This window comes from Catharus ustulatus, chromosome 5 (genome assembly GCF_009819885.2).
Source record: "Catharus ustulatus isolate bCatUst1 chromosome 5, bCatUst1.pri.v2, whole genome shotgun sequence".
NCBI lineage: Eukaryota > Metazoa > Chordata > Aves > Passeriformes > Turdidae > Catharus > Catharus ustulatus.
The window spans coordinates 53,201,949-53,227,991 of NC_046225.1; the positions used below are offsets into that span (position 1 = coordinate 53,201,949).

General features: G+C 39.2%; 2 protein-coding genes across 4 annotated transcripts in view; both read right to left on the reverse strand.

The window, feature by feature from the left end:
• C5H4orf19 (chromosome 5 C4orf19 homolog) overlaps positions 1 to 326 on the reverse strand; it is a 44,600-nt gene extending 44,274 nt beyond the window's left edge. For all 3 annotated transcript variants that reach the window (XM_033059326.1, XM_033059325.1, XM_033059322.1), the window contains exon 1: positions 210 to 326. The gene's annotated coding sequence lies outside the window, so the exon portion shown is untranslated. The remainder of the gene's footprint in view (positions 1 to 209) is intronic.
• A 4,861-nt stretch (positions 327 to 5,187) lies between these two features.
• Positions 5,188 to 26,043, reverse strand: part of NWD2 (NACHT and WD repeat domain containing 2) — a 53,491-nt gene continuing 32,635 nt past the window's right edge. Inside the window, exons 4-7 of the mRNA XM_033060165.1 lie at positions 15,013 to 15,216; positions 13,245 to 13,389; positions 12,358 to 12,947; positions 5,188 to 10,807 (exon numbers count right to left, since the gene is read on the reverse strand). Coding sequence (XP_032916056.1) covers positions 6,878 to 10,807; positions 12,358 to 12,947; positions 13,245 to 13,389; positions 15,013 to 15,216 — 4,869 coding nt within the window. The 3' untranslated portion in view covers positions 5,188 to 6,877. The remainder of the gene's footprint in view (positions 10,808 to 12,357; positions 12,948 to 13,244; positions 13,390 to 15,012; positions 15,217 to 26,043) is intronic.

The following is a 26,043-nucleotide window of genomic DNA, read 5'->3' on the forward strand; positions in this document are numbered from 1 at the left end:
TTTCTTTGTATTTCCACTGAGCCAACTGTATTTCTGAGTGTAAAAACAGTCCTGACTCTACAACAGGTGGAACAAGTGAGATCAGATGTTTTCAGGATAATGTTCTTAGACTGTTTTGAAAGGTAGAGGAAAAAGAGAGTACAAAATATGCCCTGTAAACAGTTTCTTTAGAAAGCACAATGTTGCAAGCTTAAAAGAAGTTTTCCTACCTGTAGCTTTTGTGTGGATCAGGAAGTGTAGCTTTTCCTGATTACAATCTTCCATGGCTTAGCTTGGCTTCTGCATTTGAATGTTAAATATGTAAGAATGCCTTGTTTAGCTTGGGAGTTTGCATGACCTCTTAATGAGACACTGTAGTTAGTGTCATTGGGTATTAAGGTATCATGTGACTGTAGATGAAAATAAAATCCTTTAAAGTTTGCATTTAATACTTCCTAGAATCTGTAACCCTTTACCTGCAAGCTGGATAAAACCTGATAGAACTCACCGTTTTCTGGCCAGGGTTAAAAAAAAGGAGAAGCGGAAGAACGTGTGCCAAATAATTCTTTTCCTCCGGGACAGTCACAGGGATCACAACAAAGCCCGAGCCTGTCAGTGTATTCATGCTGCCATTTGCATATTCTTAAAATTAAATCTCCCGTATCACAAACAGTGCTGGAGGGATTTGGCAGAAAGTTCCTCTGTTGCATGTTTCCTGGCAATGGCATTTATTCCTTCCCCACTGTTTTGTGGGATTCTCTAAAGAGAAGTTCAGCTCTGAGGTGTATTTGCAGGTGTCGCGTCACATTTACCTGTGAGAACTGCCGACTTTCCTGGAGTCATTTTGATCTGAGTGTGGTGTTTCCAGAAGTGATACGAAAGATTTTCTGTTGCCACAACCAAGTGAGAGAGTTTTCCCTGTACAGGAGGAGAGGTTTAAGTTAGGCAAGGACCTGGGTCGTGTGTGATCTTTAGCACATATCGATGTACCTGGGAACTGCAAAACACGCCTCCTGCAAAGAGCTGGCACAAAGATTGCATCACTTAAGTGCGTGTGGCGCAGCTGGGGGGTGCAAAGGAGGGCCAGCAAAGCCTTCTCCATAGTACAACTAAACCCTTAGGGCTTTTTTTTTTTTTTCCCCCTTGTGGTGTTAAGCCTCATGGAAGCACTTTTATGAGTTTGGCTCCTGTATTGAGTAGGCGTGCTGTTTTCACTCTAAATAACGCCGGATTTACAGTTGCCTCCCTGCTTTGCAGGGATCGCATCCTCGCCCTCCCTGTGGAAGGAGGGCGCTGGATTAAAACCACCGAGGGCTTGGTTTGCGCTGCTGCGCTTCCCCCGTGTCCCGTGCGGGGAGTGGAGCCGAGCCTGTCAGACCCGTGTCAGCAGCGGGCTGGGCGGGCAGAGCCCGTGCCCGGAGCAGGGACTCGCATTCGCCACCTGGCCAAGTGCCCCGCTGCAGGAGCCAGCGCACAGAGGGGCGAAACGCCATGTGCCAGCAAATACACCAATAAAAGCTGTTTTGGATGTTCTCGTTTTAAGCAGACGACTAGGTCATAACGTGAAGACCAAGCATCATTTGCAGGCTATGAGCTAGCGTGGTGCAAAGCTCTCAACAGGTCTTTGGCACATCTAAAATATTTTTGTCCTTAGAACGATTAGTTTTAGCTGAAAATGAACTTCAAGAGCCAGGAAGTTTCTCAGTACAAAGCTCTCCAAAGGCTCTCTGGTCAGCAAATAAAGAATTGCCAGGCTAACACATCCCCAGGCTGCGGGAGATGCAGAGTTCCGTCCGTACCTCTGCAGCATGGATGTGCAGCTGGGAGCTGTGCACAGCCTGTGCCTGGACCGGGTTTATGGCCCTGCCCAGCCGGAGCTCACCCACGGCTAGTTCTGCGGTATTTTGCCACTGTACTGGTGGCTGCTGGGCTAATGAGGCGGGCTAACAGGCCGACAGATGTCCCAGTCGAAAAGCTGCGTTTTAAGGCAGGAGACCACTCAAAGCGAACGCAGTGAGGCTGCCTTTCCCCTTCTCCTGACGCTTGGCATCCTTTCCAGACCCCTGCCATGGCTACTGTATTTTTTGTTGTTCCACGGACTGTTCATGTTTGAGATTTCTCAAAACACCCGGTATTTCTGTCCTAGTAGAGAAGATCTGTCCCATCCCCTTCAATCCCAGCCGTGCTGTGCTTCTAAAACCTTTCATTTTCTGCGAGTATGTGCGAACTGCTGGGATCTTTTTGGGTTGGTTGCCTGACAGGTTTTCACAGATGTGTCCTGCAGAAAATGATCACTTGGAATGTCTCCCCAATCCATAGTGCTTGTTCAAAAACACGGGTGTGACACTTTTTCAAAGGAAAGGTAGCTGAGACATTCAGAGTTCAGAAATCCTCTTTTCCCTCTAATCTCATTCTTGTACCTTAGTAGACTGTTTTGGCTGAGGTATTCTGGAGAATGTTCCTGCTGAGACAGAAGGCTCCCTCCAAAAATTGCAGCCTAAAAGGCTAACTTTATGACTTAATATGCTATTGTCAGTGTGATATTACAGTGGGAAGTTCTGGGCAATTTACTAGGAAGCAATGGGATAATATAGACAAATGGCAGCAAACTATTCAGTTGCTTTGGAGATGTTTTCATCTGTTTTCATCTGTGCTACAGCATGTCTGGATTTTTGCTTCATCTCTCACCTCGCAATTCTGTGTATTTCACTTTAAATATGCTAACTAGATCTATTTTGGTTTAGTAGCTTTCTCACATGCACTGAAATGCATGTGTAATCAGAGATGTAGTAGGAGAGCAGGCAGATGATTTTATTTATACAGTATTATGTGGTGAAAGCTCTGACAGTGGGAACATGTGAAGACATGTTTGTATATTAAATCCATTTTTGTATATTCCCTGCTGAGGCTGCAGAGGAGAGTAGTGAACTGGTGCTGCAAATGGAGAGTGTGCCATGGCTGGGAACACATCAGGAGCTTGGCTGAGTCAGGATGGGAGCTTCACCCATCCTGGTAAGCAGGGCAGCATAGGGCTGGGATGAATTGAGCACTGTATAGCTTGTCCTTGACATGAAAGACCCTTTTTCACAGAAGGGTGATGGTTCAAACTGCCCCTTCTGGAGGAACACATCACAAAATGCCTCATCCTGCCTTGGGAAGGATTGTGATGACTATTCCTGCAACCTCTGACCTTCCTGTTCAAATTGAGAATTGAGATTATGAATTAGACCCCCACTGAGAGCATCAGTTCATGTCATAAAAGTTAGGAGACTACCTCCAAAATGCAAGGGATGGTGTTCTGTAATCAGGCTGGAAAAACCACAGGAAAAAATGTATCTCATTGGTCAGTCTCCCTGCAACCATGTGGTGATCTAGGAAGAGATACTGAATAATGTCCATAACAGGCCCCAAGAACAAGAAGTAGATTATATTTGTAACATGAATACTTTATAATTTTTCTTAGCAACCAATTCTTGCCAATGAAACCTATCTAGAGGCTGTGGTCCTCACTTGGATGACCACATGATCAATTTTATGATTATATTAAAAATGCAGTAAAGAATTATGAAGAAGAAATAAAAATAGATTAGAAATAAAAAAATGGAAGAAATAAAAATAGATTTCAGAAGTCTGTCCTTTTGCAGTCTTAATATTTATATTAAAGCAGGTATTTTTAAATCTTTAATCAACAAAATGAAACAATGCAGATTGTTGTTAACAGCTTTATGGAAGTGCCCCAGAGGACCCATTTTATGATGTATCATACAGACACATTTATAGTTTTTGACAAAGAGCAAACTCTCAGGATTTTAAGCTGAAACAGTCCCCTATGCATACAAACACCATTTAGCAATCAATATTTGCTTTAAATTGTCATTGCAAAATGGCTAAAACTTCTGTTTCCGCAGGTAAAGGGTTTGAGTGTGCATCATGGAGAAATCCAGGCTGGGGAGCCACTGAAACCTGAACACCTTCTGAAAGCAAACTTTTCCAGGCTACATGTTAACCCACATTTTGATGTTATCTGATAATAACGTGAAAAAAGTCAAATGGCCACAGGCTGTTTGAAATGAAGTCACGGGCCATGCATTCCCCAGCTGTGGTGCAAAGGAAATGACTGATAAAAATATTTTTTTCTAGCTGACCTCCTGCTTACCTTTGTCTGCCAAAGAATTTCCGGCTAATTCCCTGTTAAAGCTTTCCTGCAACTACAGCCTATTCCTAGAATCTTCTGTGTCAGAAAATACAGACCCCATCCGAGCTTGTACTTTATCTAAAAGACAAATGAAAGCTTTGCTCTAGAGATGCAAATAATGCTTCTTAACAAAAGGTAAATTACACTATTCCTTTGTAGGGGTAGAACAGCACTTGGTTTTTGGATGGCTCATTGGAGAAAATACTTTGTCTCAGTACCACTGGATACACATACTTAGAACAGATCTGTGAAGGGCTGTGGAGCAGTCACTCTTGCAGTAGCAAGTAGCAGCAGCCTGAAGCCATTCAGGACCCTGATTCAGAAAGCTGGCAAGCTGAGTGAGATACGTTTAGGCACAAGGTGTGATTCTTGGGGGTGTCCTGTGCAAGGCTGAGAGTTGGACTTGATGATCTCTGGGGGTCCCTTCCAACTCAGAATGTTCTGTGATTCTGTGATTACATTATACTCCATTACTACCAAAAATCAGCTACTCTCCTGGCAGATAGAAGATGTATTTTACCCTTCCAAGATAATGAAAGAACTAACTTTCCAGTATTACACAGCTTAGGGACAAGGAGTTCAGGTGTCATGCACTGTGTTTTGAAGAAGGTGGAAGTTGCCTACCTTTGGGACAGGATCCTGGGTGCCTCTTCCCATAGCTTCACAAGTCTGAATGGGAGTGGGGTTTCAGGTCCCTTTTTTTGGTGCTTTTTACTGGGTTAGTCACAAAAGCCTTCATGTTGATTTGCATGCTGTCAGTATGCAATCTAGTCATAAACATCATCAAGCATGGTGGGGTTTTTTTTGGGTTTTTTTGCCTTTTTTTTTTTTTTTTTTAATCTCATTGTATTTCAAATGCTTGATTTAGTTAGCTGCAATGGGAAAAATACTGGAATTTTTCCTTATCAATACTATCCTTAAAAATTATTTATGTGCAGGCCAAAGGAAGATACGAAGGCCACATGTCCCACTGCCAGAGTGGAATTTCCATGAAATTAAGGGACACACACAAGTCTGCTTCCATAGTTTATTAGTACAAACAATGCATACACAAGACTGTATATTTGTTTGAAGACTGCAATAGATTTCTAATTTAACAACTCTGTAACAAAATTTAACTAAATTTGACATTTATGAAAATATAAATCTCTGATTGGGTAGGTTTTCCCAACAATACAAAGTTTACATAAAAACATTCAATATGATCTATTAGTTGCAAACCAGTTAGGAAAAATCATTCAAGTCACTTAATATACTACATTGGCTTGTACATTGAACATTCACACACTACATTAAGTTCTAGCTTGGCATTCTTTTCTTGGAAATTTATGACATGGAATTCTGATTTTAAAAGTACGATTATTCTGTTTAAATAATTTGAAAATATTTCCATGGGCGTCCCCTCTTTAAGATACCTAAGTAGGGAAAAAATTTCGTATCCTTTCAGATGTTGTCCAGTATATATTTTTACTTAGGAAAATGCAAATTTCACAATTTCTGCCTTGAAACTGGTAAAACTGTACAAAAGGCTCAGAACTGTTTCTAAAGCAGAAAGTGAAGCTTGTATGTGAGAGTAAGAAAAACCCATTACAAACTGGACTAGGAAAGGACCTCTGGACAGGCTTTACATTTAGTGGAATATTTCAGCAGATACACAAACAGTCCCAGAGTGTTTGGTCATTTGATCTGTATTTATCATGGGAAAGAACAGAAACAATACTAAGGCAAATATTATAAGGACTAATACATGGCATGTCTGAAAACTACCAGGATTACTTTGGAGACATAGGAGATACTTTTGACTTTCTTACAACAAAATGGACAGCAACCTTTTAACATAAGGAAATAAATATCTTTAAGTGTTCAGCAGTAACACCCCTTCTCTTTGAAAAATTTTCATTACGACCTGTACTAATACACACTATGAAGACGAAACATTTCCCCAAACCAAAAATAAAACCCCAATCCCTATACTTCCTTCAGAACTCAGGACTTTTATAATTTTTTAATCACAATACAGAAACCTGAAATGCCTGCATGCAATTTAAAAGAAAAAAACTTTCATTCTGTTCATTAAGGTGAACAAATACTTGTTGCCTCACATGCTGACATGTTAGCAGCTGACTGGTACCTACTCCTTCCAGTCCAAAGGTTAATCCCAATTAAAAAAGAAGAATAAAAGTAGGTATTTTTAAAATGATGATGGAATGTATCAAGTGTTCCAGGTTGGCAGGTGACATCTTGTCATTGCACCATCAAGGAGAAAAACCACATTTTTGCAAGTGGGTATAAAGTTGACTGTTAGCTATAGATCCATCTAGGTGACTTGGAATATAAAATAGTGGTCTGACTTCTCACCAATCACTTAGAGCTTTAGTCTGTCAACAGTCTGTCAACCACAGATATGATCACCTAACTTCTGTAATAGCATAACAATTTTGATAGTATTGCTAAAAATTTTTAATCAAGGCCCTGGTGAAATTCTGGACTAAACCTTGTATTCTGAAATTAAAAAAAAACCCCTGCAGCCCACTTGCTTTATGTTTGCTTTTATGTTTACAGAAATGTAAGACAGGAAAAAACAGCTGGTCTGCCCTCTGCTGTTTCTCTCTGTCTTCCACGAAACGCACTGATTCTTTACATTAATTCAGAAGACATACCTAAGCAAGTGTACTATTCAGATAAGCTCGTCCAGATGGTTACTCAGTTGTCAGATGCAAAACCTCGGCAATCTATGGCTGAGCACACTTTCTCATAGCAGTAGCTGTGTCTTTTGGTTGGTGTTGCTTCACTCACCTCAGCCTCTGTAACTGTAATGGGGCTATCCCTTGCAAAAACTTCTGTTGATTCTCTCCAAATGCAGTCTGCAGTTGCTTTGAAACTATAATTGTGACACTTTGGCCTAATCACTTGTGTTGCGTTGTTGAAAATCTGACGGCTGTTTGAAGTAGCAATTTTGATTTTCAGTGCAGCATCAACTCGATCCACTACAGTGTAAGTACCTATACTTCCATCATCAAATCCAATAATAATGTTTAAATGTCTCTGTGAGAGTGCAAGAAAAGTGGGAGTTTTATAAAGAGAACAGGCACCGATGTTTTTGCCATCTGCTAGCCTCATTACAATTAAACTAGAGACTGCACCATTGTCATCATCTTCTTCCCCACGACAACAAATGTACACCAGGTAGCGGCCATCACGAGACAGCCTCTGCCGCCAGATGACACCCGGAGCGTGAACCACGCGAAGTTTTCCACTGTACAGATCAAGCACATTGATGTTCTCATCACCACGGGTTATAATTCCTAGCTTCCCATTTGGAGATATTTCAAAGTCTTCCAATTTTTTTAAGAAATTGGTAGGTAACTGCACACGTCTGCAGATGACCTCCTCTGTTAGGCTCCAGATGTTCACAGTTTCAGTAGATGTTATAAATACTATTATATCTGGGCAGTCTGGTATCAACTTAATATCCACAATGCTTGCACCATCATCGCAGCAAAACTTCTTTGTTATACTGCCCGTCCAGAGACTCACTGCCAATACTTTGTTCTTTGCCATTCCAACTACAAATGTATTTGCAGTTGTTATAAATGCATTCTGTAAGGCAACTAAAATATTGCAAACCCTATGTCCTGTAGCCAGTCGCCAAACTCTAGATGCATTCTGCTCGCAGAGAGAGACCACAAACTGATCATTATGAGTAATCATTAGCTCTGAGATTTTTTGTCCATTAATGCGAAAGATATTTTCACCACTAACCGTGTGCCATACATACTGGCTGCATTTATCATCTGATGTAACCATTATCTCTCCAGAAGAGGTCAGCACACAGTTTTCAACAATACCTTCATGCTTGAACACAGCTTCAATAAATCCAGTGCTGAAGTTCCACTTATGGACAGAATCTGATCCATCCAATGTGTATATTAATTCACCTCTGGCTGGCAACACCAGTCTTTGGATGGGTTTGCCAGATTTGTCAATATTGGACATAGCAGTTATGATGTCTATGTCCCAGATAGAAAGGACACCACTGGTGGATAAGGATAGCAGCATGTTATGATGATTTGATTTAATTAGCCTGACTATAGTTCCTGAGATTTCTTGTAAGCTTGCCATACACTGCCCAGTATCTCTTCTCCAAACAAAAATGGCTGAGGTATTTTCCATTGAAGCAATTATACAGTTGCCATTTTTGGACAACACAGCAGATATAAAGCGCTCATTGTGTTTAGCTCTAAACTTTTCAGCCACCTTCCACACATGAGTGTCAAGAAGTTCAATGCTGAGAGCCTTACAAATTAGAATTGCACTTTGGTCTTCAGAAAGCTCTATGCTGACAACTTCACTGTCTTCTCTTCTGCAGTCAAAGTCATCTGTAAGCTGGGGTTTTGCAATTTCCTCTGTATTCCAAACAGAGAGGCTACCCTCACTGTCCACCATCACCATTTCTTGGGCTGTGTCCAAAATGAGAAGGAATTTCACAAATCCACTTGAAAATTCAGAGGTCACGGTGGTCAACTTCTCTCCGCTGCCCAAGTGGAAAATGGTCGTGGTGTTCAAATACTGCCCGCAGAATGCATAAACTCCATCTGGAGAACACTGCACACAGGTCACTTCGTACCAGCAGTGGAACTGATAGAGAGGCCAGCCGTAAAGCAGATCTATTACAGTAACATCTTTACTGGCCTCCAGCCAAGCAAGTGCATGGTTGACTGATAATGTAAATCCATTTATAAAACTGGAGTCCCCTGCAATTCCATAGTGTTTTGACCCCTTAATTTCTACCTCAGATAGAAGACAGGAATTTATGTTATCATATATCAAAAGAGTGTTGTTTGTTGTAGCTACTACAAGATACTTTTCGTCACTAGTGAGCTTCATCCCTAAGATAACAGACGGAGCTGTTGTAATTTGCCTTAGTAACTGGCGGGTTTCTACATCCCAAGTGCTAATGGAGCCATTTTCTAAAGCAGCAATAATTGTGCTGGGATTAAATGTAGGCAAAATCTCAGTGACATGCATGCAGCTGGATGACAGTGGCAGGCGCTCAGGGCTGTAAGTCACATCCATGGAGGAATGCAGAGGGACGATAGAGCAGTACTTGGGTCCATCCTTGTCACATTCTAGGAGGAGATGTCTGAGTTTAGGCAATGAACTTACTACTGGGAGTAGTCTCTGCTGCAATTCAGCAGAGAGTGAACCTGGGTATTTTACTACTTTGAACTTTATACTGCGGAGGGTACTGGCCAGAAATTTCAGCTCCTTCTCTTGAGAGTAAGTGTAAGCCAGTTCTATGTCAGAAAGTGCTTTATCAAACTGCCCTATTCTAATCATGGTGTACAGCCAGCTGAAGTTCATGATCACTCCATACAGAAGATCATCAGTTCTTCCACATCTTGTTAAGTGATGAATAAGTTCTGTCATTTTTCTGTGATTAATAAAAAAGATATCAGGTTCCAATGGGTTACACTGAAAGACCCATGGCTGATCTGGTGCCTGCCTGTCAAATGCAGCCTGATCCATGCAGTGCTTGTCATCCTCATTCTGGCCTCTACTGTCACGGTCAGGACAACCACTCGGATATTGGTCATTGCTGTAAAAAGGTTTTCTTCGTCCACCTGACCAAACACCAAGGAAATACTCTGCCATGACCGTGTGCATCTCACGCAAGTCTTCTTCATTGTGCAGGTACAATTTCTGGGCAATCAGTTGCAAGTGCCTATTTGCCCAAAGAAGCAGCGTTACATTTTTCACCTGTCGCTCTATTAAATACCCCTGTAAGCCCTCCTTAAGTCTTGCAATGTATATATATGGAATTCTCAGTGGGTTACTCTCTCTGACTCTCTCATTCAGCTCATACATAACACTGTTGTCAAGGGCTAAAATATCCTCCAGTTCCATTTCACTCAGGCCAGATCTGGACATAGTGATGTAGCCAAGTGCTCTCGACAATAGTCTTGACCCACACTTGTTTTCCAGTGACCAAAACAACTGCTCTATGCTTTCATGGACAGTAACACAGAGGGAGGACTCATCCACATCCTTATGAGATCTCCAGTGCCTGACCTCTCTGAAGGTTAAGTTCACAAACATAGGCAGTGTGCACTTGGAGAATGCCTCATTGACATAGATTTGTTGTCCTGATGTTACTTTCCTTTTAACTCGCAGCAGCTGATGTTTCAGTACTTGACTACACATCTTTCTGTCCCTTGCAGTCAATTCAATATAGTTGCTTTCTTCGTGAATAAGGCACCTCAATTTTTGCAGGATCCCATGCTTGTTTGGCAGTGTTGACAAAATTATCCGTACTGAACGTGGAAGGTGAATGGGAAGCCACCAGAGCTTCCTACCATCATCACTATCTGTTAGCTGTTCTAAAGCATCAAATATGATCACCAGTGGCCTGTGAAATGATGACTCATTCAAGAGGTTTATGAACAAGTCCCGAAGGTCATGAATCTTTTTCGGGTAACTTTGTACGAGGCAACGATAGTTGACTGCTAGCTGTTCACAAATGCTTTGAAGTATATTCTTCAGATCTGTACTTGTTTCAGTGGATCCCAAAAATCTTATAACTACCACGGGGTCAGAATCTGGTCCCATCTCTTCTTGCAGCCAGGAATAGGCCTAGAATATAGAGCATAATTTAGTTTATATCTCAATGAAGCACAGTAACAGAGATTATAAATAGTGATAGTCTATATATGAATAAACATTTTAAAATATTACTGGTTGAATAGAAGTGCTTTCACTGTCAGAGTTCTAAGTGGGTGCACTGAATGAAATTCAAATAATGTATCATCTTTGTTTAGTACAAAAAGGCTTATATCATAGGGGACATGACTAGAATGTACTCCATAAATTCCAGGGTACTCTTTGCAAAATCTGAGTCTCACCTCTGAAAGTAAGAAGACAGAGTTTCTTATAAATGAGCTTCCTTAGACACTAGACAATGTCATCCTTGGTCAGGCACACCAGCCTACCACCTAAACCTGTTCAGCATTGATTCTGACTGATATAAAGACATGTCTCCAGAGGACACGGATCAGAGTACAGATTGTCCTTAACTAGCTGGTGATTTTAATCCCTGGCCCATATAACTACACTTTGCCTTGGTGTACCTGTGACTTTCACTCTAAAACACTGCCACAAAAAAGAAAACGTATCTATCTATTGAAGTTTTTTTGGTTAGAGCACTCCAAGCTAGCGAAGAATGTAAGCTCTTTAAATCTTCCCAGTCTGTGCAGGCTAACACACTCAGTTCTACATCTCTTCACCTCACTTTGTGTTATTACAATATTTTAAAAGAAAAGCAGAATCTCTAGGCTGACTCATTACTCAGATATGAAACGAGATCTTGAGCTGCAAATCCCAATTTCATATTCAGCTAATGTGAGTCCACAGTAAGTAGATACAGGGATCTTAAACAGTATTGTTCCCTTCTTCATTTCCTTCTTCATTTCCTTCTGGCTGATATGGCTGTTTCCCAGCTCCCCATGCTAAATTCTCTGACCATTCTGCTGGGAACTCAAAGTTGTGACTGTCACCTGCAGAATTAGGTCTGGTGATGCCAGCTTGGTCTTTTTCTGCATCTTGTCCTGCCCTGTACAAATGTTTCATTCATTTCCCTGTAGTACTCAGCTCAATGACTTAAACAGCATACACCAGGTAAGTAAGTATTTTTGGTATTTTTGCAACTTATTACATATATATTTGTAGCCAGTGTTTTAGAATAATTTGGGAATAATTTCTAATGAGAACATGAGATGGTGTGACTTGGAAAGACATACTGCATGTGTGTTTAAGACTAAATATCTTAAAGACAGAATAAGATGTTTAGATGGTTGTGGATTCATAGGGCCTCACAGGAATGAAAAGGAAAGAGATCACTCTAAAATATACATTGTTAATTCAAAACATATTGATTCCTGTTAGACTGCTAAGAGTTTTGATAAACTATATTTGTTTTGGCTAAGCACGACACAGATATGTTATTATTGGAAGGTAATATTTTTATGCATATGTGTACAATAATATCCCAAATATACATGTTATTATTTTTATTTGATATGTCGAGGGCTGATAGATCTGTTGAGAAAAGAAAGAATTCAACTAAGTTAGACTTTACACATGGTAATGTTCTCAACATAACCTCAGTATGTAAGGTACTTACTTACCTTCTTTGCTGCTTCAGCTAACAAAAGAGTCTTCCCTGTGCATGGTCCTCCATATATGATAAGAGGGTTAATGTGTCCTAGTTTTCTAGGTAGAACATATTTGTGAACGATGTTTAATGCCTCACATCTATACTCATAAAAGGTGGAGTACGTTTTACATAGCGATGAGTGTTGAAGAACTTCATCGTACAGCATGTCTGTCTCCGTGTCAAAATTCTGCTGCACTGTAGCTTGGATTATATCAATCATGTCTTCATAGAACTGTTTACCAAGTCCTTCAATGTAATGGCTCTCCACTTCTTGGGAGTAACCCAGTTTCATGTCACAGTGGGTGACGGATGTGTACACTCTCAGATTGGAGGATGCGACAATGGTAGGAATGAATTCATCCCTGAGCTTGATCAGTTTCTCATGGGCTTCAGGATCTCGTAGAAACTTTCCAGCTTTATGTACCACATCCATGTATTTTCCCATCTCTGGAATTTTAACGAAACGCTCAATGTTGGCAATTTTCCGGATGTAGCAAACACACTTCTTCAGGAAAGCTGGTGTTTGTTTACCCAAGGCAAAATCAAGTTCATCTTCAATAGCTGGGGATGAAAAGAGAACACAAAAGTCTCTGTCAACTTTTCTTTATAAACAGTTCAAAAACATGCCCTACCCCCAACAGGCAGATTTGACAACATTTGTTCCTTGTAAAAAAACAGAAAAAAACAAACACAGGGTTCTCTTGTGTGGGTTTTAGTCTCAAGCAAGCACAACAAAACTTTTTTTCCCCCCTTTAATTATATGAGAAATGCCAACAGAAATATATTTTCATGTTTGTGGAAAAGGTTGGTAGAAAAGACAATAAATGGATACATAAAAATTGTTAGTGTGAACTTTACCAGAGGAAAGATATCTCTTTGCTTGGCTGTGTTTCATTTTTCCTTTCTCATACAGCAATTTCACGGCAGTCTTAAAAATCTTCTTAATCTCTTCTGATATATCTTGCCATTTGTTCTCATTCATAGAATTTGAAGAAGATTCCATCTTTTAAAAATATCCATAGTTAAAAAGTAGGTGTAATACATACATATAGAACATCAGAAATAGAAGTCTAATATTCAAGGCCAAAAATAACATGGTAATAGAGAAACACATACACTAACAAAAAAAAAATAAAAGTTTAACTTTCTATACTACAGATGATCATATTGTATTCCATCTTATAATTTTAAGAGTTAGCTCCTTGGAGTATTTTCTAAATCCCTAGTGTAGGCAGCTAATGCAATATTTTTTCAAGAATAAGGCAAATAACACCTTTACAGAAAGAGGGTTTTGAAAGCCAAGCCTGAAATAATGATAATAAAGCAGTAGCAATACTGCTAAAATTATCACTCCTTTAATGAGATGTAATAATGATAATAATTTAAACTTGCATCTCAAAACTGAAAATTAGGTTCCTGGTACCTGTAATTACGTGTCTTATATTAGCTACCATATTTTAAAAATACAGGATTATATGTGACATTATGTTCATTCATTCATTGCTATAGTAACACTAATCTTAACTGTCATCAGAGAGGAACTCTAATGTAAATTCACTAATCCTTTCAGATGGTATCTTGCAAATGCCATGCTGGTGCTTTCTCTGAAGCAGCTAGGTTTTATTTACTGCTGGTGAAATATTTCAGGGGTCTCCAGTTTTCTTGGAGTGTGGAATCTTCAGGATAAATTCCTTAGCAACTCTTTCTTGACAGAGCTGAGTATATTTTATTACTTTCTATAAGTTTATGAGATGTAACTCTGTGTTACGTCTTTATGATAAGTTACATCTACGTTACAGCTTTAAGTTATGAACATATTTTTAAAGCTATTTTAAGTTATGAACATTAAGTCATTTAACATGAACAGCTTTTTACTTAGTCCCGTGTTAGTCAGTAGCTTCAGGAAAAGTACAAATAATATAATATATATAATATGCATAATATAATATGCACTCAAAATGAAGTGGAAACTCTTTAAAGACTTCATTTTTTGTACACTAAAATATGTCCTTAGGTATATATTGGATGTGTTGGAGGGTAGAACTGAGCCCTGAGAAATAGATACCGTTTTTATCATCATCAGTTAAAGACAAATGCCTGCTTTAAAAATGATAATTAATAGTGTTAAAAAAAAACAATCTTATGTTAGAATACAGTTAATAAGTTAAAACTATGATATCTGACTCAGGACAGTGCTAAGCACTTGTTTGACTGCTAAGAGTTTTCTTCTATGTGGATAGAACGGAAAATGTGTATTTCCTCTGCAAGTCCTGTTCATTGAAATCTACCAAATGCACAGTACAAAGCAGAAGAGCCTGAGTTCTCCATGTTACAACATGTGAAGGGAAATCTGTACAACTGTCCCACCAGCCCTTACAGGTCACAGATGGCCCAAGTTCACTTGCTCTAGCAATCAGAGAGTGCCTCAGTGCAGGAGACGTCCTCCTTGGTGTTTGCAGGTGTTCCTGCACCGTGTACAGGCAAGGAGCACCACAGCAGCAGTTGTTCTGGTGTGGACAGGGCTGTAGACCCTAATTTAAAGACAATGGCAAGTGCCTGGCCTTGGGGACTGCCTGCCACTGTAACGGATAGAGAAATCTTTTGTGGGCAGGTGACTATGACTTACCGTGTTCTGGTAGTTCTTCAGCATTTCTGATTTTGGTCTGAGGTAATATGCTGGTGGCACCGCGTTCTCATCCCTGCAGTACCACTCTTCTAAAATCCTTGTCTCTAGCTTGGCCTCTACAGCAGCATCCAGGATCATTTCAAATTCTGCTGATTCAACTTCGCCCGGAATTCGGATATTCCCATACTTCTCTCCCAATAGGCCCTATGTATTTACAGAGAAGTAGGGATTAAATTTTTCTTCTTCATTATGCAAAAAGCATCCTCAGGATCTGAATTTCCTAAAAGTAAATCTGGTAGTAGTGCAATGACTTTGAAATTACTAGGAAGGATAACAGATACTATGTGGCAGGAATTACTGTTAAGGGTACCATACTGAGCTGTATTTTGCTATGATGACTTACAAAATTTCACCTAGATGTATTGTCTCTCATAGTACTAACTAGTAGTAAAAATACAAAGGCATTCAAAAGAAAGAATTAAAAAATACCCTACAGACTTAGCATGGTATTGACTCATGTATTATTGAGTTCCATTAGTCACAGGTTGAGACTATCCTCTCATGCAAAAGCAAATTGAAATTGTGGCTTATACCAGCAAGGATCAGTGTTGCAGAACCACAAGCTGCTTTTCTGTCTTCTATTCTTCTTGTCTTTGCCCCAGTAGCTGAATGAAGAGTGGGACAAGGAAGGAGCAAATACTGAGTAGAAATTGATCAAACCCAATCATTTTTGACTCGCACAGGAGACATTCCCTTTTAAAAAATGAGGATTAAAATACTGTTTGTGGTGCTCTAAAGATACTGTTTTAAAAGCAATTTATTTCTGTAGTTTACTGTCTGTAAAAATTTTGTAAAAATATGATTATAATGTTCTACAATTTCATAGACAGTAGTGTTATAGAAAATTACTCCTAGCATTTGACAATTTTTTTCAAATTTGTGATCATCAGATCAATTCTGCATTAAATACTTGGTCCACAGAAGTCAGTGAGGATTCTTACTTAATTTAAAATTTTATTTTAAAAAATTCTTTCCTCGTTTTAAATATATTCAGCAAAGATCTTGCATTAATGAGGAATACTTCACAGTTGGAGGAACCAACAGTATCAGAATCTTGATTTGAATCAGAAAGATCTCTTAGTAAAGGAATGCTAATGCAAATATAGTAGTGCCCTAAAAATGTAAATGAGCATGTTTGTAAATAATATCTAAATATTCATTATTTTTAAACCCCTCGTCATAATGAGAAGCTGTTTTGAACTCGTCCAGAGGAAGAACCCCCTGAAAAATCAATAACTGATGATCAGCTTCACTGATTATAACAGCACAAAGCAGCAGGACACTGCTGAACCCAGCTGTGTTGGCACACAGTACTCCAGTGGCTCACCATGCCAGATGCTGCAGCCCCAGAGCAGACATCAGAGCAGTGCACAAACACTTCCTAATCCTTTCAGGGAAAACCAGTTAGCTCAGACAATACCTGATGTTGTGTAAAATAACTTGGCTGATTTTTGCCCAGAGCAGACTTGGGAGAACTCATGAACTACCATGCTGGCTCTGATGGCACCCTCCACAGAGAAGCACTGAAAAAGAACTAGTGGACAGCACCAACTCTGTGCCCACTGCTCAGGAGAAACAAAGGAATGTAGGAATTGTGATAGTTCATATAGCCCAGGATCCAGTTTCTGACAAGTCAAAGCATCTGAGTCCTTCAAGAAGCTTCTCCAATAGAGAGGCTTTAAGGGAAAGTTGAGTTTGCCAGGCTGCCTATTCAGATCCCACCATAGCTCCATTCAGGGTACACATCAAGGAGTCAGGAGAACTGAATGAATGTGTTCAGCAACCAGAATTATATAATAATTAATTAAATGAAATAAAATTATCCACTATTTCTAGAACCTGAATTACTTTTGATTTGTGATCATTCTAGCTAGTAGCTCCCCTCAGAGAGGGCTATGTTGCTTCACATAATGAGATAGCTGGGGAAAATTTTGAAGCTTTTACTGTTCTGATCTATTCACAGAGCCCATAGTAATTTTGGAGTTCTGAAGCTGCAGAGGTTAAACAAAATATAGTATTATTTTCCTTCTTCATTCAAGTGAGGTTAATAACTTATATCATGCTGAATTGGAAAGCCTCTTCACATTCAGGTTGACGTAGAAACGTCATAAATTGCTCTCAGAGGAGCTTTTACCTTGTATAGAAATTATTACTTAGAATTCATTAGGCTACACTTTTTCTGAATGTAAGTCCAGTGGATTCAATAGACAGCTGCCCAAGCAAAGATCAATAGCTGAGCCCTTCATTAACAATACTAAAATGTCAACATTATTATGCCTGATTTTAATGTACTGCATTTAATCAACTAAATTTGTTTTGGAACTATTCTGTGTACTTTTCTGCTTCTCTGGTACAGTATATGCTGTTCTCTCTCCATTTAACTATAGTTAAATAATGACTGGTTTTACTTTAAAATGAAAAGACAAGACTTTTTTAATACTTCTCATCTGTCATTGCAGAAGACATGATGTAAATAATCTTGTATTAGGAATTATCCTCCTGACTACTTGAGCAAAACACAATATGAATGAACTTTGACATGATCCAGAAAATCCTAAATACAATGCTAAGCATGTGCATCATTTAGAGCAGGGCCATCCCAGGCACTGCACTGCAGCTGTGTTCCTGTTAGCGCCCTAACCGAGGTTACCTGAGGTTCTGGTATTAATACCTGACTCAGTGTAGTCATTTGAAGAATATTCTGGTAGAAAATGCTATGAGGTAGAAAACTCTTCATGGAGTCACTCCTGTGCTTTTTGGTAACTTCAGATTAGCCTCAACCTACAGCCCAGTTTTACTGGCCTTTTAATGGAGGCATTGAAACAAAACTCTTCCTTTTACTGCAGAGTGCAAAAGTGACTAACACTGGTTTTCTGAGGGACTGTGGTATCACATCCCAGGCTGGGAGCAGGAGGCATGCTGAGTAAGTGCAGCTGTTTTCTACTGAGAAACTAATGCTCAAACGCTGGGTTACGCCACATAAACACACCAGGCTCCTGGGGAACAGTTCTTTACCCAAATGCACCTTCCTCTAGGTGCACTGCATGTTTTCCATTAGCAGTGGCACTGGTAAATCTAAAAAAAAACTCTAAGGGGTATAAACAGACTGTATGTATTTGCTGGACTTTTAATCCACTATTTGTTTCTAAGGCTGCATTTGCAGGCACAGGCTGTGCAAACTACATCTTCCCACGTTAGAGATAAGCCTTGGAAGTACCTCCTTCCCTTCACCCTTTTGGTGTCATTATGGTTAAATTCATATCTATTTGTAAGCTATCAGGGTACCACAAAGCCACTCAAACCTTAGAGGCCTCAGTGAGAAGCTCTGAATTGCACTTTTCCTTCAGGAGCTTCAGTGTCTGAACTGCATCTGTGTCAGAAGCTTGCAGCAGCCTCTGGAAATATTTGCCCCACCTCCCTTTCCCTATACATTCAAGTAAATGCAGATTTCTTCTTAGAAAAATAAAGAATTATGAAGCAACAGGATTGAGAGTAAATATAATTTCTCACAATCTTCATGTTGTTTCATACTTAGTCTGTAAATAAGAATTACCATTATTTCAGATCCTTTTGAAATATATAATAGTACTCTACATCAAGAACCTAAAACTTCAATTTGTGATAACAACACTGCAGCATTTTGCTGATTACTATAGGGAATTATTTTTAAAGGGAACAGTAATGTTTATGCTGTGTTCAGTATCAAGAGACAGTTTTATATGCAGACTCGTGAACCAAAATCTCCCACCTGATGAGTCATTTTCCTTTAATAGTAAAACAACAAATTAAGGACTCAGTAGATTGAAGGTGATTGAACTGTATAAAACGACCAGGCTGACAAACGTATAAAACCCTCAGCAACCATTTGTGTCTAATAAAACTTTACAGAATTAACACAGAGCAACCTCAGCAGGAGCCTTGTTAGTTTCCACAGAATCACAGAATCATAGAACCATAGAATGAGCTGGGTTTGGAGGGACCTCAAAGATCATCTACTTCCAGCCTAGGACAGGAACACCTTCCAACAAAGTCACTCAGAGCCCCACCCATTGTGATTTCCATCAGAGATCCTTTGTTGAGCCTAAGGCTGAAATCACTATTAAATGAAGGTTTAAAAACTACTGTCTATAAGATGGGAAATATTTTTCATTGTAATATTCTTGGTGTGGAAAGATATTAAAATTATGGGCACAGTCACAATAATGACCAAAAGGAGGACACAAAGAAGATTTAGAATTGATCTTGAGATATGAGGGATTCACATGGCATGTCACATGATAAGTTCAGACATCATCACTGAAATATTCATGAATTCTGATGCCATACATTATATTAAACCAGAACAAGCTGAAATTTTAGACATACTTAATTCCAGCTAAGATATTTGGTGGTAATATTCCAGCTAGGATATTTTGGTGGTGCCAATAGAGATCTGATCCAATGATCTTTTGCTAGGCTAATTGGAATCAGTCCATTTCTTGGTCTTTGTGATGACATGTGACACTGAAGTGCACACCTATGTCCTCTCTGCCTCTTTGTGCAGTCCCGGATTGCCATGAAATCATCTTTGAAGGAATTAAATCTAACTCCGGTTAATTTTTTAACTTAATATACTTCCTTGTGTACAGGACTAAGCACTCCTTAAACAATTTGGTTTTGCAAGATCCATGAGGAATTGGAAAGTATTACTGTCCCCATGTGACAGAAGAATTAAGTGCAGGGAATTAAGCCTGGGCTGGGGCTCAGCGCTGGGACAGATATGCAATGGTTAGTCATAACCATGGAGTGGAAACTGTTTTTTCCTAATTCTCAGCTCTGTCCTTCTAACAGAAACTGCTCACTACTGAAAGAAGACTTGACCCCTTGTGATGAGGTCCTGAGTGACTCACATTTCAGCCTGCTAAATTAATATAAGGCTACACTAAGATCACTTATTCAAAGTAGAACAGCTCCACTAGGAGAATGAGTATCTCACTTTATTGAAGAGGTGCTCAGTGCTTCACACTGTGGGCTGAAAATTGGAGGGATTTAAGTACTTTTAAAACACCATGGGGTATAAATTTCATCTGTTGTCAGGGGTTGGGAAAGGCTGGTCTGACTGATATGCCAGAGGTGTCCTCCTACCATTCCCAGGAGAGCTGTGGATTACAGTCTGGATCATGCCATGCTTCAGCAGGTGGCCTTGCACAGAAATCTGGTGTAGCAAAGCACATCCATGGCACAAAATCTCTGTTTCAAAACCTCCCCTGAACTGGGAGAAGGACAAGTCTGTGGTCACCAGGTGTAAACCCTACTCATCAGGCTTCAGGGCATTAATGATGCGGTAACAGTCACACATCAAAGGTCCTGCTACTGCAGCTCCTTTCTGTGCAAGTAATCTCATAGCACTGTATAAGCAACTGGATATTAACTGCAACAGAAACATGAAGATTACCTTTCCACAGTTTGCATGACTAACATGGGCTACAAAGTCCTCTGGATTCCTCTCCCCTACGGTCTCTTACTATTCATTGCCTTCTGTTTATCCTGGGGTTAGAGAGCTAACTCCCTGCTTCCTCAGCCCTTACTTCTAGGCTTCCTCCCTTTGGTATTAAAATATTTCTTATGAAATAAAACCTTTTTTTCTTCTTTAAAGCCATATATTTTAGTTAAATACCCATTTTTTCTCAAACAAATACGTTTTCACTGGGATGTTCACTGATAAAACGTATGTTGCTCAGTAGTGGATCAGACTTCTATAGACAAAAGAGACACATAGAGAAAAAAAGTGAAATATTGATTTATAAATAAAAAAAACCCCATAAATAAAATTTATGTTTAGGACCAGGCCTAAAAGACTTCAGATTTAATCCAAATATTTTTTCTAAAAATTACTTACTGCAATCACACTCCATTGATTTTTTTCAGTTGCTATATTTGTAGGTATGGAGACAGAATCACTTTCAGCATAACTATAAGAAATGCTCCATTGAAATGTGGGCTTAACTGATATAATCAAATATACAGTAAGCCACATCTTGAAAATGTGAAACAAATTGTCTGGATACCAGTTTTTAAGGGCCTTTTATTTAACATCCCATCCTAAGAAATTTAGTACAACTATAACCCTTTCTGGTTTCTTGCAAGTATCTGATAACTCTGTTCTGCACAGTATCCTAGAGAAATCACTTAAGTGGTATAAAATGTGCAGCTACAGCCAGAGCTATTTTTGGGGAAAAAAACCCCCAAGATTAAAATAACAGGATTGGTTGGGTGCCTGCCTATCAGGTCTTGAAACCAAGAATTTACTACCAAAAAACAAACAGAAAAGAATGTCCTATTTAAATTTTTTTTTATTACTTAAGGGAACAATAGCCAACTCCTTTCAAATTCGAAGCAAAAAATGCTAATGGCTAGACTATAGTGAATCATGAGAACTAAAACCAAAAAAGTGTGTCTATCTCAATTTACCTCAATGTTAATTTCTTGTTAGGGCAAACTCCAAACTGTTTTACTGGTAACTGAAACCAAGGTGAAGAAAACTGTAATACTATGCTTAAACTAAGCCAAGTTTTAGGAATCTGGAGCTCCAGAGTAGCTGGCACCCAGGAGATGTCCTGAAAATAACTGCTCTACTCCTTTTTATTGTACTTCCAGCTGCAATGAGGTACAGTTTCATAATAGAAACAAACGGAGAATGTCCTCCAAATAAATAAATACATTTGATGTCTTTTGTTGCCCATCAAAGGAAAAATGTTGTGTTGCATTGGTATTGTCTCTCAAAAATACTACCATTAGAAATTAAACATATGAAAAAAACCAGAAATGTCATAATCTGTGATTTCTGGCATGAACACATCAAAGTGTGTTTTAGAGCAGCATTTTTCTTCTCTGCCTAGAGTTGTAGGGCAGCGCAGCTTATCAGATGGAACATTAGAGCTGCTGCAGATCTCTTAAATCTTCTTTCCATCTTTACTACATCTCACTATGGACACTTGTAAGTTCCTAATACTTTTGCCACTGACTCAGATTGCCTATCCATAGAATGAGGCTAATGATAGCTTGCAAAATAAACATTTTATTTTGAGTATTTCTATTTTCATATGCAAAGGATGAGTATTTATGTATCAGCAGTGATGGAACTGTTATTTTACACTTTTTGTCCTTTTTAGTTTTTAAGGGAAAAATGATACCATAGAGTAGTATCAAACATTTTCATTTGCTTTTTCTCAATAGGTTGAAGCTGTGAATAAATTGAATTAATTTTAGGACTTCAACTGACTGTAGAAAACACAAGAAATACAAATTTTAATTGAAGTTGCTGAAGTGAATAGGAAACTGAAGGCATAATAAAGACATTTCTGTACTGAGAATTGTTTTTCCACCTGCTCGGATATATATTTGTGTTCCTTGGCTTGAGAAATATTGCAGAGTGTTGCTTCACAGAACCATGCCCTAATTTCTCTCTTCCCTTTTTCCCTGGAGGCACTGAAGAAGCACCCTGGGGGGACTAGATGAGTTTCAGAAGCTTGAGACAGGTCTTGGTTTCAGTTCCATAAAAAACAAAAAGTACTATTGAACTACTTTGTAAGAAAACTGACTGCACTTGAGACTGGAAGGATTAGGTGCAAGTGCTGCAGTGTTTTGCTGTGAGTACAGTTCTTGACATAAAAGGTGTAGAAAAGAAGAAAATTATAGTGGAGTTTCTTGATGCTTGACCTGTCTTTCAGGAAAGAGAGCAGCCAAATCTGGTTGTAAATGAGCTAATTCCCTCAACTCTGAACTTCACTCACAGTGCAGTATTTTTATATCTCAAAGCTTTTCCCTAGTGGTAGGAAGATATAAAATAAGGATGAGTAATTTTTCAGGACACAGTGTGTAGGAGCTACCAGTCTATCATACAGGGTGAACGTGCTTCCTCAGAAGAAATTCATGACCTACTTCCCCGATACAGTTTGCTTCATCAGAACTCTCATTTCTCCTGGCTGAGAAAGTATCAGTGGTCTTGCTCCACAATCTCCCTGTCTTCTACAGGATCATGCAGCACTAATTTAGTTCATTTTGTTGTCTTTTCTTTCATTGCTTATCATTGCTGGGTCTTTGATCAGCCTGAGCATAGATGCAGGCGAGAAAATCAGTCAAAAAGAATATACAGTAATTTAATTACAAGCTGCACCTGATTATAAACCGCAAGTCTGGGGGGTCAGCAACTATCTTGGGTTACAATATAGAGTGTGATAAAAGGTATCTATTCTATCACCATCTGTTGAGGGTGGGGGCAGTGATCCTTATCTCCACGGGAGATATTCTGCTAATGGGCCATCCACTGAAACCAGGTGGGGCATTGTTCTTTATCTTTTCACAACCCATCCTTCCTCCAGAGAGTAATTTTCTGCTAATGGCCCATTGAGTCCCACTGTGGAACTGATAAAATTACTTCATCCCATTGGAAGTTGCTCCAGCCAGGGGCAAGAGCCCAACATTTCCTACCAAAATAAAAACAGAGGTTTTGGGACACTAAGGGAGCCCCTTTCTCCGCTGGACTCCAGAGGGAAACTGGATTTATCCACATCACCACTGGACCTCCAGAGGGAAACTGCACCTTCTACAAGAGCACTGCTTCAACTGAATCACATCTGTCACTGCAGGAGGATGCAGCCACCATTTAATGGGACTGCTACCAACACCCTGCCTGACGGGGTGTCAGGTTGTACTCTGACTCTGTCAGGGTTTGGAGTTTGTTTCTTTGTAGTACTGTATTTCTATTTTAATTTCCCTAGAAAATAACTGTTATTCCTAATTCCCATATCTTTGCCTGAAAGTCCCTTGATTTCAAAATTATAATAATTTGGAGGGAGAGGGTTTACATTCTCCATTTCAAAGAGAAGCTCCTGCCTTTCTCAGCAGACACCTGTCCTCCAAACTAAAACAGCAACTTTTCATTCTTTGTCCATATAGAAGCCGCACCTGATTATAAACTGCACTTCCAGGTTCGGACCAAAATTTTAGTCAAAATGGTGTGGCTTATAATTGTGAAATTACTGTAATTAGGGAAGAGGTCAGTGAATAATGATAGCATATAGGAAGGACTGGAGATTTTGCCTACCTCTGCATAAAGATCTGAGGTGCTCACTCACTCTAATTCTCCTCCAAACATATGTGTTATTCTCACTTCGCTCTATTTTTGAAATCGCATGGGAGATTTCTTGACAGGCATGTACATTTTTCCTTTCACATAAAGCTCAGGACCTTGCAGGTAATTCCTACTGCATTCCAGATTTCTGTCAACTCTCTGACAGGTCCTGGAACACTTGACAAGAGTGAAACTGGGTAGAAAAACAAATCAAAAGGGTTAGGTTTAATAAAAGACTGTAGCACATAGCCCAGACTGAAGTCAATAACCTTGTCTGTGGAAATCACTACTCTTCTTACAGAGAATGGTGAATGCACCTTTCTTGGAAACAGCGAAGAGATCAATGCTGTCTTTTAGAGGAAGGCATGGTGGTGTAACCTTCCCTACTTTGTAAAATAATCACAACACTCATCCAAGCCTGAAAGAATTGTGATTTGAAATCCTGTCTTGCTTCTCCCAGGTGAAGTGTGGCTAATGGGGAAAAGCTTCTCCTACTACTGCTGTTTAATGTGCCTTCTTGAGTATCCAGGGACACAGGTATGATGGAGTCAGAAAGGAAGATTCTCTGAGCTTATCAATGCAGTCCTGGGAGGACAGGGCACTGGCTTTTGAACACCTGGAGTTAAAAGCTGGCACTCCTTTGCGTTCTTACTGCCCCATTTTGTATACTTATTATGCAAGAAGGTGCCATATCTTTATTTTCTGTGAAATATGCTCTTTCTTGAATTTCTTAGAAAGGCAGCTTAGTTTCTATATTCCCATTTTGGGATGGTATTTATGTGTTAAACAGTGAGGAAAAGAGCTTAGATTGAGCTAAATTTGAGCAAGGCAAAAAGGGCTGAATAAGACATTTAAGGGATTGACAGAGGCATCTAGTCTGTAGTAACCTCCAAAGTTGCAGAAGCTGAGAAGGGATTTCTAGAACTGCAAAACCTATCAAAATTTCACTGTGCATCCATACAGACTTATGTGTTTATGCTTTTTTGTAACACAATTAAGCTGTGTGTTCTTAGTAACATACACAGCCCCTATGAAGGTATTAGAAAGTGTTAATTAATGAGTACTATCAGAGGCAGAGATAGCTGACGGTGTAATGGAATTTTCAACACCCCTGGTGACTTTAGGAATACTGGAGCTAGTTGTAACATGATGTGACATTTCACTGCAAATTTATTTTTTTATTTTTCCCCTTCTTATTAGAGCTAAACAGATTGGTAATTGTTGAGTCTACAAATTAAAATCTAATTACGCAAATGTGAAAAAAAAGATTGCACAACTTTCATAGTGTAATTCAGTCAATGAGAGCCTGATATGACCCATGACTATGTAGTGTTGAATGAAGCAACTAAAACATTGCTAAACAAACATGTTTTATGCATAACATAAATGAAGGCCCTCAGAAAATTTTTTAGTATAGGTGACACTAGCTCTAGCAAATTATAATGCACCCATAATTTAGACTTTAGCATAGTATGTAAAACAAATACCAGAATACAACATCAATTCAGCTTTGCAAGTACATGTGGAATGGCCTATATTATTTTTTTTGACCAGTTCCTTGATTTTGATAACTTTTATTTATGATTTTTATTCTCATATGCTAATTGTAAAAAATCATTCTTTTTTCCAAGCCAGCTGGCATTGGCTTTTGCTATTTGGGACAATTGGTGGCTAGTACTGTCTGAGCAGATACTTCATCAGTCTAGTCCTTCAAAGACGAAAAGAAATTATTACAAAATTCCTTGCACAAGAAAAATATAATTTTCCTTCCCCAGCAATACTACCAGTATGATGGCCCAGTGAACTTCACACAGATGTAGAAGTGCCCATCTCTTTTTAATGCTCTTGTGTGATTTGAA